Here is a 19,804-nt window from a genome sequence, read left to right as displayed (position 1 = left end):
ATGTACTCATGTACACATTGCCAAAAGGCATAGAAGTAGTGCATAGGCTACAATAAAGTTCTACGTCTAGAGTACAGTATATTTAGTTCGAATAAATATTTGCTTTATCAAGCAAGCACTCAAGCCAAATCAGTGATCCGATGCTGAAATCGGTGTGAAAAAAAAGGAGGAATTTCAAGGCAACACCTGCTCGAACGATTCTTCCACAAGCAAGCATGTTGTGTTCAAGAAGTCGTGGTTGGAAGAAAACAAACATACAAATTTCAAATGTGTGGCGCTACCATATCCAGGCTACAAACAGAATTGTAATCAAAGCATATTCTTAAAAGCCACAGAACAAGTGAAAGAGGACGAGCAAATGCTGTTCAGAACAAGCACTGATTCACATTTTTCTGTCCTAGCAGCAGGTATACGATTACACATAACAATAGAGGGCGTGAAGATCTACTGTTGCCTTGTACCATTAATAAAAATTTCTCTACGAAGGAAAACAAAACAGATCAAGGGAGGGGCGTCTGCTGCGCCTCGACCTGCAGAAGATTGATGACAATGCGAAGTCCTCGACCTGCAGAAGAAGCTGCTTAAGTGAGAGAAGTATCCCTGAGCTTGCTTCTCGCTTCCAATGCAATGGTGTGGCCTATGGGTTCCGAGAAGCTGGCTTGAAAAGCCTAGTATTTGTTTGAGCTTTTAGCTTTTAAAGTTCAGAAGCCGGATATAATCATAGATAAACATGTTTTATGGGATCATTAGTAGGTGTTTGCACACCCCTCAGCCCACATCCATTGTATTTCTCCTCTCTCCTCCATCGTCTTCCCTCATGTTGCCCCACCGCCCCTGAAAGGATCGCAAGAGGAGATAAATTGGACACTAATTAGAAATATTTTTACCAAAAACTAAAACAAGTATGTAAACAAGCTAGAAAAAAAAACAAGCAAAGACACTAAGCAAATTATTGAATTAAAGCTTGCAAAAATATAAATGCTCAAAGTAAATACGAGAAAGTAGAAAGATAGACAAGATGACATCGATTTTTCTCGAGGCATCGAGAAGTTAGCACTTCACTTAGTCCTTATTAGAGTATCCACCAAGAATATCGCTCCCCCTTGAGTCATTAAGACTCAAGTGCTCCCTCATGATTGTCATTTCTTCATCTCCAGATTGGCGGGCATCAAGTCAAGTGCATCCCACTTCTTGGGGCTCCCACAAGACCTCTAACAGCTCACCGAGACAACTCTAATTATCTAAGAGTAACAAGTCAATAGCTTCACTTGACCAAGATCAAACCTAAACTACAGCTAGATACACACTTGGTACTCTCAAAGCACTAATAATATCCTTAATATTTCAATTAGGGACTTTGCAAATCACTTAAATGTTTTATCTTGTTTCTTGATGACACATAGTGAATAGGCTCCTTTGGGTTATAAGATATCAAAGTGAGACCAAGCGATGGGTATTTATAGGATAGAGGTTCAAATGTAGTCATTGCTCAACTACCCCATTTTTATGTGAATGCCAGAAGATCCGACGTGCACTTGCTTACACACGTCAGATGTTCCAGCGTGTACCTTTTCAACCACTCCCAATCGCCAGCTGTCAATTAGCCGTTAAGCCTCTTAAGCACTCAAGAGAAGCCTCCGGGCACACGTCGAATGATCCCGCATGTAGAACCACAAAATCCAGACTTTAAAATTCTTCTTTGCAAGAAATATTCAAGTGTATACTCCGGTGTACACGTCGGACCATCCGGCATTCATATTCTTGAAACACATCACTGAAATCCTCTCTGCAATAAATGCTCCAGCGTAGCCTTCTTTACACGCCGAAACATCTGATGCGAACTTCAAATTTTTGTGCTACGTCACCACACAAAAATACTCCGGTGTTAATGAGTCTTAGATCATCGGGCCATCTGGTGTACTTAAGATATTTTTGCCTTGATCCAAGAAATACTCCAGCGTGTTCATCTCTGGTAACGCCAGACCATCCGGTGTATTGAAAAAATTTTGAGCTCATCCAATTCAAACACTCTTGAGTTCTAACTTCTCGATGTCTTAACCATAACCTTCTTTGAGCTAGCTAGTGCTATAAATTCGCAAGTGTGCATCCAACCTTGTGAAAGGATCGAATGGCCCAAGAGATGGTGGATTGGGCTCTAATTAAAAACTTATACTGATTTTTAGAATAAGTAGCAACTTTAACCTAGATGAAAGAAAATACGACTATACGAATAAACTAGAACAAGGCTAACAAACTAGCAAGCAAAGATACTAAAAAAATATAGAAACGAAAGCTTGTAAGAATGTTAATACTCAAAGTTAATGTGAAATAATAAATAGATGGGCAAGAGGACACTGGATTTTTTTCCCGAGGTATCGAGGAGTTGGCACTCCCCCGTCCTCGTTAGAGTATCCACTAAGGATATCGCTACCCTTTAAGTCACCAAGACTTAAGTGCTCATTTATGATTGCAATTTTCTATCTCTGAATTGACGGGCATCAAACCAAGTACAAACCCTTCTTGAGACTCCTACAAGAACTCCAAGAACTCACCAACAACATCTCCAATTAAGATCGGCTAGGTGTTGCCAACCACCAAGAGTAACAAGCCAAATGCTTCACTTGACCAAGATCAAGCCTAAACTACAGCTAGATGCACACTTGCTATAATGTCCTTAACCTTCAATTAGGGATATGCAAATCAACTCAAGTGCTCTCTATTGCTTTTTGATGACACACAGTGTATGAATTTCTCTGGGTCGCTAGAAAGCTTTGTGAGACAAAATGATGGGGTATTTATAGGCTAGAGATCCAAATTTAACCATTGTCTAACCACCCACTTTTTTCTGTTAACACTGGATGATACGGTGAGCATCTTCTTACTCACATTGGATAATCCGGTGAGTACAAATTTCAGTGCCTCATTGTGCCAGTTATTATTAGCAGTTACTGCAGATAATGCTCCGGTGAGGTCATCCGGTGAGCACTCCATTCACGCGCGGATCATCCAGTGAGTTACTCATTAAACTTCAATAGATGCAACCTTCTCTGGTATAATTTATCCGATGTATTATCTGGTGTACACAAAATCTTCACCAGACCATCCGATCAACTTATCTTCATTCTTTAGTACTTGAAATCGCCTATGAAAGAATTACTTCGGTGTACACATTGGTCTATCAACGGACTATCCGGTGAGTAAAACCACTTCAAATTACCTATTGCAATCTTTTCTGGAAAAAACACTCTGGTGATCCGTCCCACAAAACATCGGACCATCCAATGAGGTCAAATCCATTTTACAAAGAGTTTTCACTCTTGTTCAAAATAGTCTTGTGATGCTCTTTGCTTAGTACTGGACTATTTGGTGTAACACTTCACCTTTTTTTCTATACACGTGTTGCCAAGAAAAGGCTCCGATGATTTCATCTCCTTAATCACCGGATCATCTTGTGTACTCAATAGCTTTCAGATTCTACAGAAGAAATATGTTCTGGTGAGTTCACTCTACAGAGGACTGGATCATCCGGTGAGGCGAAAAACCTTCTGAACTCGTCCAATTCAACCAATCTTGAGTTCTAACTGCTCGGCAACTAATCCATAGGCTTCTCTTAGCTACCTAGTGCAACAATTTCACAAGTGTGCATCAAAACTAGACTCAACTAGGTCAAAACTACCACTCTTAGCCTCTCTTTATAGTACGATCAAAAGACTAAGAAAGGAGACTTATATTACTCTAATTGTCCTTCATCTCCTTTGTGATACTTAGAACTAGAAGATCCTTAATCTTTATTCACATATCCTTTGATCATCCATATAACCTGCCTTAGGGACCAAAATTCCTAAATATCATTGTGAACTAATTTTTGATTTCTTTCAAAATAAATTGTTAGGCACAATGATATGTTTGTCATTAATTACTGAAACACTTACCTTTTAACTAGGGACCTAGATGCTACACCTTGTTGTCGAATATCTAATGATGGGGTATATACGCATAAGGAGTACACCATATACGGATGAGGTATGTCATATACATACTTGACAACTCCAGATATTACAAAACTGAATCTGCAGTATCTAATACTTCTAGAATCTAGTCTAACCTAGGGCTAAAGTCGTCAAGTTCCTTCTATATCAAGGTCCTGATGCTTGCCTCGAGTAGCCGGAAAAAGAACCCCATAGGGATCTAGGTCACCGCCTCATATAGGGGTGATGTATCATCTCCTATCCATCTGTAATCGATATGGAGTCCTTCTTGTCATTCAAGTAGATAAATTTGTTATGGATACTGGTCTTCTCGAGTTGGGTAAGTAATCTAGGCCTTCCTAATATACACCTTCTAAATTTTGGGAGTATCAAGTACCGTAGATTCGGTTCCATAATATTCGGAGTTGTCAAATATGCACACGGTACACCCTATCTGTATATGATACACTCCTTACGCGTATATACCCTATAGTTAGATATTCAACACTTATCAAGACTTAATTAGATCAAGCTACAACTCTTACCCCATTTTATAGTACGATCAAAAGACTCAGAAAAGAGACATAAACTACTCTAAGTGTCTTTCATCTCATTGTGACACTTAGAACTAAAAGATTATTAATCTTGATGCATATGTCCTTTGATAGCCTATTATACCACTTTAGGGACTAAGAAACCCACTCATCATTGTGAACTAAAACACATATATTAGTCACAATAATACAGTTGTCATTAATCACCGAAACACTTACCACTTACCTGAGGGCCTAGATGCTACAACCCCGTTGCTTTTGAGCTATGGCGACCCCCTCAAACGAGCTCCAGCACTAGCCACTCCTTCTTTCTCCCCTTCTATGGGCTCGCCTCACCGTGCTCGCCCAGGCCCTACCTTCCTTCTCATTGTCGGATCAGCTGTTGTCAACCACCACCATGCTAATCCCAATTGTTTTTTACACCCCTACCAACTTCGGTAGTCCACTGTCAGGCCAGCCTTCCGCCCAAGGACCTTCTTCTAAGCCCGGTGACCAACCAATCCCTGACACAACAACTTCGAACTTTAACATTAACCTAGTTGCCAACGGCTGCGTGAAGGTACTCCAACACGAGGTTAAAGAAAAGGCATGTGGGTGTGCGAACTCGTGCTAACTGTACCCTTATATGATGTATAATATTCTCAAGAAATCTAGGCCGCAACAATATAAACGATGCTCTCATCATGAAAGTACAATAGACGACTTTGACTTTAGAAATGATTGTGGTGTTCTCCTGATGACGCAAGTCCATAAGAACTAAATAATAAGTCTTCATATAAAGTCTATGGCTCATATGAGCTAGTCTATAACATATATTAAAAGGCCAAGAATCGGCCGCCTATGAGGGTATCAAGTTATTGTAGCTACTACAGTGTCGTAGCCCCGCCGTCCGATTAGGATCCAACGGTGATGCACTCCCTCAGCTCAACGTCCTTCTCCTCTTGGTGGGCGGCGGTGAATGACACGAATGGCATCTCAAGAGTGACACCAGCAGCTGCAGCATCTCACAGTGAGTCCAGTCACATAGCAGAAAGTCAGCTTCGGACACTAGAAAGTTGGCGGCGGCGAGCTTGGTAGGGTCTTTCGATCGGACTCACGACGACAATATTATGTAATTACTCCTAGCCAAGGATTGTTCATGCAAGAGCTTCAACATTGCCTAAGGGCGGTCTGTATGTGCGAAGATGAAGAATGGCTCACTGGAAGGTAAGAATGAGGAGAGCATCACCGACAACTAGAGTTGGGGATGACAGATCTGTGGGTGAGGTCGATGGAGCACAACATCGACGCTGGGGAAGAAGGCTCGCGATCGAGCTCGATTTCAGTGAGGATTTGGCGAATTGGAGGTGGGCTTCGGTGGAAGAGACCTCAAAGGAGCTTCACCGAGCTTCGGTTTGGCTGGGAGGGCTCAGAGGCAGCCTAATGGCCATGGATTTGCATCGGCATAACTGCTACTCGATGGGGAAAACATGGAGAGGAGCAGAGGGGGACCTCCTGCTACTTGCAGCCAGTAAGGGAAATGAGAGGGAAAGGAGTTGGTGAGGGAGGAGATAAGGTGAGGCATGGAGCTGTGGCACCGCCCAAGTCTTTCAATGGTTGTCGACCACGTGTAGCTCAGTCTCTGGGTGTTTTGTCGAGAGGTTCAAGAAGATACTCTTCTTGTATGAACAAAATCGCCAGATGAGAAAATATCTCCTTCCCTCTATGTCTGTTCAAACTGAGATGTTCCAAGGCACCAAAAAATTAGAAACTTTTTATGTGTATTCTATAATTAAAAACAACCCATTTGAAAGGATTCACCCCAATAGCCATTGTAGTTTTAAAATTTAAATTCTCCAAAGATGGCTACTTTTATAACTTATATCAATTTTAAGACCTTAAATATATTTAAAAAACTAGAAAAAATCACTAGTATTCCTTTCATGTTGTGTACTAATTTCTAAAATTATTTTCAGCCCTATGTTTTAGATGAGAAAGTGAGTTCGTTTACAATGATCCATTTAATTGTATTTATAGCATTTCATGCGATTTTCCCATTTTAATTCAATTTAAATTCAAACAATTCAAATTTGCACCACATTCATTAAAAATACTCATGAATTGCATGTAAACATGAATATGCATGAAATTCATATACCATTTTGATTTTGATCTGAGATTGGTATTTGGCTAAAACAAACATTAAGATAACACACACATTTTTATATAATTAGATTATTTATAAATAACTATTCTTGAGCTAGACGAATCAAAGATACGTATATCATAAACCATTGGCAATATCACTTATCCTAATTTATACAAATAGTGTTGTGCTTCTTGAAAATGCAGGCTAGAGATGTGAGACTGGACAAACATAGACTACTTTTCTGCAGAAAAAAATGTAAAACTATTGTGTTGTGCTTTAAGATTCAATTAAACTCTACGGACACAGCGTAGCCCGCCAATGTGCCTAGGTACATCAATTTGGATAGACCAATGCTTGTACACGACTATACCGCCTTTGGCAAAAGTCCAAGAAAACTTGACACCAAAACCCTTTTATCTATAGCCACTTCTCCATCATGCAACCTTCTAGTCGTTTCTATTGATATTAGGGGGATTGACACGTCTACGCTGCGCTCATTTTTGTTATAGAGAGCATAACAAAAGAATACTAAAAAATTAGATTCATCATTTTTGGACATCCCAATATTTATTATGAATTTTATAATATATAATATATTTATTTAATTATAGGAAAACAATGTTATTTCCATGCATGCACATAATTTTAACATGTAGACCATAATAGTATGAACATAACTAAATTTATTTCATTTTTTAAGTTTTAGATTTTTCTATGTATTTTAGATTATTTCAACCAATTTATCAATATAACTATTATTCCTTTCGCTATCTTTCTAGAATTTTGGGAAAAAACTATGTGTACATGTATATATGTGTGTATATATATGTACTTATACATACATGTATACACATATATGTATACATATATATGTATACATATATATACACATATGTATACGCGGGACCTATATAAACAGTGCCAGTAGTAACTTGACCCTAGAACTGCTTCAATTCTTACCCTTTTAATATATGTAGATTTCTTTGTTACTGTCGTTGGCGATCTCATAGAGCATCAAATTAGTAGCTATCTTAGTAGTATAAAGTCCTTATATTCTTGCGGCCACCGTCTTGTTTTAATCTCAACGTTACTTCTCCACACCAAAACTAGAGTTGAACTCAGTGTCACAAGAGAAGTCAAGTTCGGAGAGTATTGTTCAATTCATATGATTACGGATACATTGCTACTCTGCACAATATTTACTCAACATATTGTGAAGTTGTATTAGAAAAGATATATATTGGGCCTCTTTGTATGTAATTTTTTTCAAAGTTTCCACTAAATTGAATTGTTTCAAGAAAAATTTCTGTCTCGAGACGGCTAGCCGGCTAATCCGCGGTGATTATCGCTGACACCGGGGAATCATCCGTCGGTGAAGGTCAGCACGAGTGAGATCAGATCCCAAATCCACCCACTAATCCCCATGGACTCGGCTAAACAAAACCGAAGAACAAACCAGGGGCCTCTTCGCAATTCCCACCACCACCACCAATTCGCAGATCCGCCCGGCCGTCGTCGCTTCCCTCCTCGCCCCGCGACGGCAAGATCCCCCGCCGCCCCGCCCTGGATTCCGTCGAGAAGATCGTCGAGGATTTCGCTATGGACCTCGCCATCAACCCCTTCTCCTCCGGCACGCGCCTCCGGTGAGTTGGCCTCTCTCACATCTCAGTGATCTCACCCATCCACCCCCCTCGGTCCTCCTCGGATCTGCGCGTGTTGTAACCGGGGCTCGCGTGGGCTTCTTCTTCTGCAGGGACATGATACGCGGGATACGCGCGTGCAAGACGGCGGCGGAGGAGCGCGCGGTGGTGCGGCGTGAGTGCGCGGCGATACGCGCGGCCATCAGCGAGGGCGACCATGACTACCGGCACCGTAACTTAGCCAAGCTCATGTTCATCCACATGCTCGGGTACCCCACCCATTTCGGGCAGATGGAGTGCCTCAAGCTCATCGCAGCCGCGGGGTTCCCCGAGAAGCGCATCGGCTACCTCGGACTCATGTTGCTGCTCGACGAGCGGCAGGAGGTCCTCATGCTCGTCACCAACTCCCTCAAGCAGTATCCTTCCATGGCTATACTTACCGTTTCGTTTGACACTGCTGCTATGTGTTGTTGTTTTTGTTGAGAATGATGTGCTGCGCTTTGAGTATTTGGTCGCACTTAACGTGGGCAGAGATCTTAACCACTCGAACCAGTTCATTGTGGGGCTTGCGCTCTGCGCCCTGGGCAACATTTGTTCTGCTGAAATGGCACGTGATCTTGCACCTGAAGTGGAGAGGCTGTTGCAAAGTAGGGACCCTAATACGAAGAAGAAGGTACTCGTTTTGACATGATAGTTTAGCCCTTAGTGAAGTCTGTTCGAGCACTTTAACAATTTTTCCATTCCAGGAGTCTAGTAACTATACTTCTTCTAATTCTACGTATGGAAGAGTTAGCTATTAGGGTGCTTCAAGGATCACGATAATCGTTTGTCATTTCATTATTTACCCAATTATGCTGCCAAAACTATGTTTAAGTGGTAAGTGATAAACTGATAATGCTGGAAAATCATATAAATTTGGTATTAGCGCCAATAAATTTGTCATTGAACATCCCTTATTTACTTTTAGGGTGTTCGTCTCGTCATTATCATCATTTCAAAGCTTACTTGCTGAGCATTTTCATTCTTCACCAGTGTTTTTCTTTTTGGTTAACCTGTGAAATATGTATTGTGGAGAAGTCTTGTTCATTGTCTAGCTCTTGCTATTTGTAGGCCGCCTTGTGCTCTATAAGGATTGTAAGAAAAGTTCCAGATTTGGCAGAAAATTTCATGGGTTCTGCTTCATCATTACTAAAGGAAAAACATCACGGGGTTCTGATATCTGCTGTTCAGCTTTGCACGGAACTCTGTAAAGCCAGCAATGATGCATTGGAGTACTTGAGGAAGGTGCATTACATGACAAGAGCTGTGATTTTTCCGTGGAGACTTCTCTACACACACAATGCTTGTAGTCCCGGAGTTAGATAGCAACTGCTATTTATTTTTCATTACTTTTTCGTGTTAACATATATTGTTTATGCTTTCGTGTTTCCCGTATTAAGTTATGTCTGAGAAACTCGGCCATTCTTGTTTTCATTCACACCAGTGAAAGAGACCATGTTAAAAGAATTTCATGTTGTACGTTGTACCCTTAGTCTAAATTGGTTCGCCCTTTTGCTGTTGGAAACTTGGCAGGATCTTTTGGTTTATGAGACGTATTTGTTGTCTGGACTCGAGCATTTTTGTTCTAGCCGTAAATAACCTGGACATTTTATGTATATCTCCTTTTACCGTCTTTGAATGTAAGGTACTGTTCATTAGTCATTCGACACCGTTCTTCACTTGCCTCAATAGGATATATATTTTGAGCTCCCCCAGACACTCACCTCTGGGCAAACACTGTAGCATTTTGATGTATATCAACACCATTTGTTATTTTTTTGTCATCTATCTTGAAAGCCTGTGAGCAATAGCATCATTAAGAAGTGTTAGCAAGGGATGCAGTGCAACACAAAGTTCCTATTTTTGACTAAGAGAAATAATCGTCACTAAATGCTGTAAGCACACTGGCACTTTCATCATTTCTTCTATCTGGGATTCACAAAGAAATGTTGGTAGCAGTAGACAGGAGTAAATAGTAATGTAGTATAGAATTTCCAAATCCATCATATGTCTTGACAGTCAACACTGACAACCTCTGTCCATCTCACTTCTTTATGTTCCACATCAGAACTCATAATCTCAGACCTAGCTCTTGCCGAGTTAGACCATTCATGTGCTGATTCATTAACACAAAGTTCCATTTTAAACACTGCTATAATAGTGTGACCATTGTTTTGCATGCAACCTTTCCTATGCTGCCGTCTGCGATGAGTTTTTTGTTTGTTTGTTTTGTTTTGTTTCGCTGATAGTTGAATTTTTCGACATTGTTGTTAGATTATACCATCAAGATTTTTTGACCATGTTGTGGCAATAATGTTCTGACAAAGCCTTGTTGCAGAACTGTATTGAAGGTCTGGTTCGAATACTGAGAGATGTGTCCAACAGTTCATATGCTCCTGAGTACGATGTTGCTGGCATTACAGATCCATTCTTGCATATCCGAGTGCTCAAACTCATGCGAACACTGAGTCAAGGAGATGCAGATTGTAGTGAGTACATTAATGATATTCTTGCCCAGGTGATCTGTTCATCTTTCATTTTACACGCATAGTAAAAATTTCTCATGCAAGCACATGCTCTTATACAACTACCAGAACCATTTTTTGGGGAAAGAATTACCACAACTTATGTATTAGAATACTATTGGTGGGCTGTATAGCAATATGAACTCCTAATGGCACTAGTCCTAGTAGCTTATGTTTAACGTGATGCTGTTCCATTTAGATCTTGCTCAGTGAGTTATTGATGTTGGATTCTAAAACAGTGATATGAATGTTATTTCTCCTTGTGATTTATTATTTTTTGTAAATTTTCTTGGTTATCTTTGCACTTGGTGTTATTAATGCTTGGATTGCTTTTCCAGGTTTCAACGAAAACCGAGTCAAATAAGAATGCTGGAAATGCCATTTTATATGAATGTGTTGAGACCATCATGGGCATCGAAGCTACTAGTGGTTTACGTGTGCTGGCAATCAATATATTGGGTAGATTTTTGTCCAACCGTGATAACAACATAAGGTAAATTTACTCTTGTTCTCGGGCAGCTGATAAGGCGAACTCCTTTTTTTTTTTTAACATCGGACAAGAAGGGTGAAAATAGATGTTTTTATTTTGTAAAATTATTTGCTGTTTGATGGGTAAGTTGTTTGATATTGACTTGGTCCTGTAGAATATGAGCATTATTGTAAGACATTACAGGTGAATACGGCACAAGTCTTGAGATAACGAGAATGGATGGGACACATGATTGAATTGTTTAGTAGTAAAATATTTTTCCATCTCTCATAACTATAATTCTTACTGTGCATACTGCTTTTTCAGATATGTTGCTATGAACATGCTTATGAAGGCCATTGCCGTAGACACACAAGCGGTGCAGAGGCACAGGGCAACAATATTAGAGTGTGTCAAGGTAACCAAGTACAACTTTTTACTCTAATGTGATGTGTGTATTCTCTTTGGCCCTTTCTTCTGCGAAGTAAAAGATGCACATTATGTACAACTTTGGAACAATATCCAATTATAGTAGTTTGCTAAGATAAGGGTTTGTTAATTTCTGCATTTCTTGAGAAGATAATTCTGTCCTGCTTTGTATTCTTTCCTGTCCTTAAGTTATACACGTAACAAGTGAAAATAATTCTAGGTATTTGATCCACAAATAAGTGAATGTGTATATTTTCCTCCATACAATGAAAAGCAACCTCAACATCTTACACCATTATGTATGTCCGGTTTATGGATTTGTTCTATTCACCTGTCACTTCTTGCTGGACTCCTAGTCAGCTTTTTTGTAGTTAAATATTTCAACCGCATATGAATTGTCAGGATGCAGATGTCTCAATTCGCAAGAGGGCCCTGGAACTTGTTTATCTACTTGTCAATGATACAAATGTAAAGCCTTTGACTAAGGAGCTTGTTGATTACCTTGAAGTGAGTGATCAAGATTTCAAGGAAGACCTCACGGCCAGGATATGCTCAATAGTTGAAAAGTAAGTTGTACAGTTAATTCTGGAGCAGGCATGTCTCCTTGTTGTAGATGACTTATGATTTCGTGCAATTGTGTTCTCTACTGGTAATTTGAAATAAAATCTGAATTCCATTTTCGTTAATTGCTCCAATGGTTCTTGTACATCCATTGTTGTTAGATGTATTGAAATATAATTGACAGACGATAAGGATATGTGCCTTATGCAATAAATGATGAATGTTTCCTTTGGAAAGTTAATGGAAATAAGGGAAAACAATTTGGTTAATGAGTGAACAATTGATTCGTTCTCATTTGGATAGTAGCCTTTCCTTATCATGCCCTCTTTTAATCTTGCCCGTTAGAATGAAGCAAAAAGGTTTTAAACATGGTTATCTCAGTAGAATATCATTATGTGAGCCTAATTTTCTGGATGCTATCAGAATATATTGACACATACATCATTTTCAATATACTTCCTTTTGCTGTGTGTTAGATTACAGGCTATAATATCAGTGTTTAGTTAACAATACTCCTGTATTGTCCCTTGATGCATAACTTGCAGCACCGCATTGTCTTTTGCTGCATTTTCATGCGTTTATTCCTTTTGAGTTTTGACACCACATGAAGCTGCTACTTTGACACCCTGCTCCCCAACTCTCTGATGCTTAACTACAGCTAATTTGAGTTATAGCTTGATGATATGTTTAAAATTTTGCACTGGTTTTCAATATATTTTGTATACTTTTTTGTTTGTCTCCTGTTGATTTAATGAGACATTAATGGTTTGGCATTTTTGATAGGTTTTCCCAGGACAAGCTATGGTACTTAGACCAGATGTTCAGGGTTTTATCGCTGGTATGTGAAGAAGTACAATTATTAGCCCTTTCCGGAACATTTCCACTTCATTTTTTTGGCTTGTGGTTAATTCTACAACTATATTTTCTTTACTAATTACTGGTGTATTCAGTAAGATTGAAATTATCTATAGCTTCCCTACTTTCTTGATATTATTTTCTAGCCAAAGTTTTCTCAGTTCCATTATAAATACAGTTGACCTTAACTGTTTAACAAACAGAATGTTTTTCTTTGTTCTGATTGAAGCCCCAAAAAAATCGTAAGTGATCAGATTAAGCATTTTGAAGTGATATTGCTTCAGGAGAGAGACTCGCATACTAGATCTTTGATCAGGATCATTGACCACTATTAAGTATTAGTGGTAGTACAAATGCTAGAATTACAGGTTACATAGAAGATTGTGATCTATGCAGTGTTAGCGATGTCTATTATCAAATCCTTGTGTCTCCCATACCTGCTAGATGCGATAACTTCACCTATGAAAAGACCCAAGAATTTCAGACTCAAGACCAACTTAGTAAACCAGAATGCGAATTGCCAAATAATTGGTCACATTTATTCTTGCATGCACCTTTGTTTCTATATGATTCCTCATCATGTCAAATTGTCAATCAAATCTATGAGTCTGCATTGTAAGAGCACAAAATTCTGTTGCATTGGCAAATTAAAAACATCCAAATTGTCCCCCTAAAAAACAACAACATCCAAATTGATGTTATACCCTTTTACATCTGTAGGCTGGAAATTATGTGAAGGACGATGTATGGCATGCTCTTATAGTTCTAATGAATAATGCATCTGAACTTCAAGGATACTCAGTCAGATCATTATATAAGGCGTTGCAAGCATGTGGTGAACAGGTATGGAGAAATAATTACTGTTCTTTGTAATGTATATTATTAAATTCTGTATCTGATGTGCATAAATCTCTTCTACATCTGTATGTTTAGGAAAGTTTAGTTAGGGTAGCTGTTTGGTGCATCGGTGAATATGGAGAAATGCTGGTCAACAATATAAGCATGCTGGATGTGGAGGAGCCAATCACGGTGAGTTAAAAGATCTTGGCAGCCATCTTTATTTGGTGATAGTATGATGCATTTTCTACTGAGAAGACACAGTGCAATGATAATTCCATTTTGTATCGTTACACATTCTTGTTACTTTCTTCTTACAAACAAGGCATTATGTTCAAACTGCTCTGAACTCAGTGCATATATGAAGTTGATAACCTCAGGGTCAGCTAATATCTTTTCACAATGTCCTCCCTTGTGGCCACCTTGCAATTACCTATGTTAGCTATTATGGCTGTCATCAGGAAAATCTACATGATAATTTGTTTACTATGCGTGGCTGCATATATGGTTGATTGCAGAATTTTGCCTTTATAGAGTTTAATAGCTCCATATCCCTCAACTTGTTGCCCTTTCTCTGTATGTGTTTCATTTAGGAGCATTGCTCCTCAAATTTTCTATTGTCAAACGGCTTGGCCAATTTCTTATCCTGTTCAGGTAACAGAATCTGATGCTGTGGATGCTGTAGAGCTTGTTCTTAAACGCTACTCTGCAGATGTTACAACTAGGGCTATGTGTCTTGTCGCTCTTTTGAAGCTTTCCTCCCGATTTCCACCCACCTCTGAGTAAGTTATTATTGAACTGGACCTTGTGTTGTAGTAGTTGTCAAAAACTTGTAGCCGGACAACCTACCAAATGACTCTGATACACAGTGTCTTTTATTTATATAGTATGAAGTAGCAGAGTTTTGACTATCTTGATTGACATGGAGTTTGTTGTAAGCCAGCTATGGCTAAAGATTTTCATATTCTGATTTTCTTCTCTGTATTTGCACATGAACCATTTGTGGTTACCGATCATACAAGCTTGCTGCGAAGAAAAGCAATTTGATAAACAAGAAACACTAATTTAAAAAAACATCGCAATAACAGATCAATAGTTTACAGTTTCCAATCTTGTTTAATATTTGTGGAACACATAATTTCTTGTGAACTGGTTTCATTGTGATCTTACTCAGTAAGAACTGTATTAATGAGCTTTTTGCCATTCAGTCTTCATTTGACTTTACCTTTGTTTAGATACAATGTCAGCTTCGTTTAAAGTCTATCTTTGTTCCCTTGATCTGCATGCCTTGAAACAAGTTATTTTTGCTCAGTAATGGCTTACATGCGGTTTTGTGTCATATATCATATATGGTAAGGTGATTGTATGATTTGATCATTTTTTTTGTTATTGTGTTGCCAGGAGGATAAAAGAAATAGTTGCGCAGAATAAAGGGGATACTGTGCTTGAACTGCAGCAAAGATCAATTGAATTCAGCTCCATTATACAAAGACATCAAGCTATAAAGTGAGTATCACATTTTGCCATTTTTGAGGATACTTTTGTATCACAATAACTAGTACTCTCCATAATGCCAGTGTATGTGCAGATCATCTTTGCTTGAACGGATGCCTGTATTGGATGAAGCTAATTATTTGGTGAAGAGAGCTGCTTCTACTCAGGCCACAGTTTCATCAGTAAAATCCGCTCCAGCAATCACTCCTGGAGGCCCACTTAAGCTTCCAAACGGTGTAGCAAAACCACCAGCAGCTCCTTTAGCTGATTTGCTTGATTTAAGCTCTGATGATGCCCCAGTGACTACTTCGGACCCTAGTACAGCGCCTAATGATTTTCTACAGGACCTTTTGGGCATTGGCTTAACTGATTCCTCTCCTACAGGTCTTAACTCTACTATTTTCCTTTCATAATGTTTTGCTTCTGTTTCTTCTCTGTTTGCACAAGCGAAGCAAGCTATATGCCTTATCACCTGTTTATCATTTCTGGGTACATACTCCACATTTGGTGTTGATTTAGGTTAGTAGTGCATGCTTGCTGTCTTACAGTCTTGAGCATATCTTGTTTCGGACAGTTTAAGATCATGCCAATTCCAAGCAGCTTAAGCTCTCCTAAACAGGCTCTTATATTGGTTCCCTAATTGTACAGTTTGTGATAACATTGTTAGTTCAAGTGTTGCTTACGAGTTTGTTTCTGATCTATGTCTAGGCGGAGCTCCGTTTGCAAGCACAGATATTCTGATGGATCTTCTATCTATTGGTTCATCTCCTGTACAAAATGGTCCACCAACATCAAGCTTTAGCCCTCCCGGTAAAGGTAAAAATACTGTGATGATAATACTGACATTTTGTTCACTGTATTCCATCCATGCTTAATTATCTAACACCATGCAGCAGAGACTAAACCTGCTCCTGTTACACCTCAAGTTGTGGATCTTCTCGATGGTTTGTCCTCGAGTACATCTCTTCCTGGTCAGCTCCTGTCACTTGATTATCCAATACAATGGAAAATTGCAAACACCCCACCTAAGTCACTCCAAGTTTGATTATCCCCTTCATATCAAACTCTAGGTGACTTCTAAGGGGGGCTTTTGCATTTTTCCATTGATTATGCGACATTCCTAATGATAATGAGATTTACTGTTACTCAATTTGCCTGCTCACCAGATGAGAATGCTGCTTACCCGACAATCACAGCTTTCCAGAGTGCAACCTTGAGGATAGCATTCAGTTTCAAAAAGCAACCTGGAAAACCTCAGGAGACTACTATTAATGCTAGCTTTACAAATTTAACAACTAGTACATTCACAGATTTCATCTTTCAGGCAGCTGTTCCAAAGGTATCATTCACCTCCGACACTTTACTCTCCTTTCAGGCAGCGGAGCTTTTATAAGTAGTCAAGCGTACGAACCAACTACTATTTGTCTGGTTTAGTTTATGCAGTAAATCTATCATCACTCTACTGATTGCTACCGGATCAAAAGCCATCCATGATCCGGATCATTTATTTATTTATTTATATTTTTATATTTTTACTGATGAGTTGAATACTAGGCGTAAACTAGCTAATCTCTATTCGGTCATTACTATCATGGTGAATATTGTGTTCGGTTGATAAAAATGTCTATATTTTTTTTCCACAAATAGCAAGGGTGTGACAAGAATCAGGATGCTTCTAAATGTTTGGATATTTGCTATCATTACTGAAATTTGCATTCATAATTAAACAAAAAAAAATGTTGTTTGCTTACTCTAGGTTGGTACTCACTTTTCTTGTCCAAATCTGTGTTTCAGTTCATCCAGTTGCGATTAGACCCAGCTAGCGGCAGCGCTCTTCCGGCCAGTAGAAATGGTTCAGTTACACAAAGCCTCAGTGTCACTAACAATCAGCATGGACAGGTATTTCAATATAGTCCTTAATGACTCATAACCATTTTTTGTCTTTCTTAATTTTATTTCTGAACTTCTTTGATAAGCTTGAAAGAGCCTATGCAATGGGTAACTCAGTTTTTGCATGGTCCTCGAAATTATTATAAATCGAGAGCTCAAGCTTAGTTGCCAACTTTAGCTGCCTTTTGCACGTCTCCTGTTATTTGATGCACTTCTTTTCAATTAATATAAGTTAGTTATATTTCCGCTCTTCAAGTAGAACAAACATTTCTGTCAAGAGTTCTTACATAAATTTAATAATGAAATAATAAGTATGAGTGTAGCTATGGTACACATTTATGTAATTTATGTGCTCAGATACACTTTCCCCATCCTTACTCATCTTACAAGCAGGAGTGCTGAGGAGTGAAAAATAAATTGGGTAGAAAAAGTAGAACTTTTTTGAGTAAAAGTTATATGTAGTGTAGACATGCCCATAAATATTTATGCCAAAGGAAAATATAGTACTTGGAGCACAAAAGGATAAGTGGATCATTAGCTGATTGCACAACCACTGTAAGTAGCTGTTTGTTGGAATAGTCATTTTCTCCATACTTGTAGTCCTGTATGATCCATAAATACATTGTTTTTGCCCTGTTTGTCAGGAAAAAATACCTTTGTTTTGTACAAATGCTAATTCTATTTTATGTAAACGAGCATTTATCATCCAAGTTGATTAAAATATGTTGCTCTCTGATGTACATAACGTCTCTATCTTCTGCGCTAGTGACCTAGTGTCTCTGTAATTTGTTTTGTTGTCTGTAATTCCGGCCAGCTCAGTACTTCACAATGACAGGCAAAACATGCAATTCATTGCTAGAACTTGCCCTGGTTAGGCTTACCATCATCCATATGGATGACTGTTCTCTTACACAAACAAGGCCCTAAAATATTGAGGCATAGTTTCTAAGCATGGCTTATGTTCAAAGTTTGTTGTTGAATGTTCGTCTTTCCATTCTGATAAGCTGATTCTGACGAACTGTTTATTGCATAGAAACCACTTGCGATGCGTATCCGGATGTCTTACAAAGTGAATGGTGAGGACAGGCTGGAACAAGGGCAAATCAACAACTTTCCTTCTGGGTTGTAGTGCCGCCTGTGTCTATAATGTTGTGGTTGCTCTTTCAACGTGCTACAGGCAATGCGTTTCTCTTCTTGTTCTTAACCATTTCTCTCTTCTCTGCTTGGCTGTCAGTTGTGTACACTGCTAGTTGGTTTTGGTTTTGGCCATTCATTCTTGCTTTATATTGTACAGTAGATGGCAGCAAGTAATGATGTATCCTCAGTTTTGCCGAAATGTATTCATATGTTGGTGTATATCACATGAGGGCAACCAAAATTTTCAGCCTCCCCCCCCTCATATCAACAGCAAAGGAATTTGTTGTATCATGATTTTTCTCCAATGTAATTATTTATTTTTCTCATCGAGATCATACAGGCTTATTATGCACTTACTAAATTCTTTTACTTGTCCAATACGTAGCATCCCGTTCCAAGCCACAATCAAGAATATATGAGGCTTTGTAATAAGGAGAAAAAGCCAAGGCATTCGCCTAACTTTTCCACCTTGTCACAAATTTAATTCTCTCAGAAATTCAACACCCAGCTGTTGTTTATGCAGACCCTGTTTGTAACATGGGATTTCTTCCGGATTCACGCCGAATTTGAAACATTTCCTACGAAAACTTTTCAAAATTCTTAAGTTCTACATAGGAGATTCAGAATCCCAGACGCTTCTGTAGTTTTTCTGAATGTACGGAAAGCATGATCTGGTGTGCACTCGAATTCTTCTCGGTGCATCGTCAGATACCCATGCGCTATCCATGATCCATCAGAGTCAACATCAGGCTGATTGCACAAGTGAGTGTGGTAAGGTCAGCACCATTCCGGAAATAGTTGTTTCAACTGCTCTAGTAGTAATAGCGTTCAGAAGCCTTTACTGTCATTTGTCACCTTGCATACGTTTGTTTCAGGTATGTTGGTGCATGATAGAGTTTGGTTGGTCCATTCCAGTTTACCCCTCTCCTTTCGAGAGAATATAAACTTTAAAACTGTGCGTTTAACCATCTCAATTACTCCATAAGTTTGAGGCTAATTTTCCTTCTAACAATGTTGTTCTGGTTTGTAGATTTGTAGATAGCACTTCTGGTTTTCGCCCTCTTTTTTAAATGTTGATTGCTACTGATAAATCATATCGATAAGACCGGAACTCTGGAAGGCATACAATTAACACGGCAACGGGCAAACTTTAGCCATAGGCCAGCCAAATATGCCAAAATCGAAAGCATCAACTCACTTTCTCCTCTTGACTCAACCACACAAGCAAAGACTAGTCAAATTGCATCAACCCAGCAGACCAGGGCTACTCAACAGTCT

At 39.0% G+C, this 19,804-nt stretch overlaps 1 protein-coding gene across 2 annotated transcripts; it reads left to right on the top strand.

Annotated features, from left to right (window-relative positions):
* Nucleotides 1–8,031: 8,031 nt before the first annotated feature.
* On the top strand, nt 8,032–18,856 carry LOC133930795 (AP-1 complex subunit gamma-2-like). 2 transcript variants are annotated; one of them, XM_062377534.1, is made up of 19 exons: nt 8,032–8,293; nt 8,404–8,706; nt 8,822–8,963; nt 9,401–9,574; nt 10,668–10,847; nt 11,193–11,347; nt 11,651–11,741; nt 12,155–12,318; nt 13,097–13,151; nt 13,889–14,011; nt 14,102–14,197; nt 14,660–14,787; nt 15,407–15,511; nt 15,594–15,883; nt 16,208–16,315; nt 16,393–16,470; nt 16,666–16,838; nt 17,294–17,398; nt 18,423–18,856. In XM_062377534.1, the coding sequence occupies exons 1-19, from the start codon at nt 8,250–8,252 to the stop codon at nt 18,516–18,518; spliced, it is 2,610 nt and encodes an 869-aa protein (XP_062233518.1). In that variant the 5' UTR covers nt 8,032–8,249; the 3' UTR covers nt 18,519–18,856. The 2 variants fall into 2 exon arrangements, with proteins under 2 accessions (XP_062233518.1, XP_062233519.1); XM_062377535.1 differs by having other exon boundaries at nt 8,037–8,293; nt 16,396–16,470.
* Nucleotides 18,857–19,804: the final 948 nt, after the last annotated feature.

Source organism: Phragmites australis, chromosome 10 (assembly GCF_958298935.1).
Source record: "Phragmites australis chromosome 10, lpPhrAust1.1, whole genome shotgun sequence".
Lineage (NCBI taxonomy): Eukaryota > Viridiplantae > Streptophyta > Magnoliopsida > Poales > Poaceae > Phragmites > Phragmites australis.
Note: the sequence above shows the minus strand (reverse complement) of the source record. Positions and strands in the feature narration are given on the sequence as shown.

Excerpts from the sequence above, each read along its gene's own strand:
- LOC133930795 (XM_062377534.1), top strand. The coding sequence starts at position 8,250 with ATGGACCTCGCCATCAACCCCTTCTCCTCCGGCACGCGCCTCCG. Across the intron at positions 14,788-15,406 it reads CGATTTCCACCCACCTCTGA|GAGGATAAAAGAAATAGTTG; the intron begins GTAAGTTATTAT and ends TTGTGTTGCCAG. Across the intron at positions 16,839-17,293 it reads TTCAGGCAGCTGTTCCAAAG|TTCATCCAGTTGCGATTAGA; the intron begins GTATCATTCACC and ends TCTGTGTTTCAG.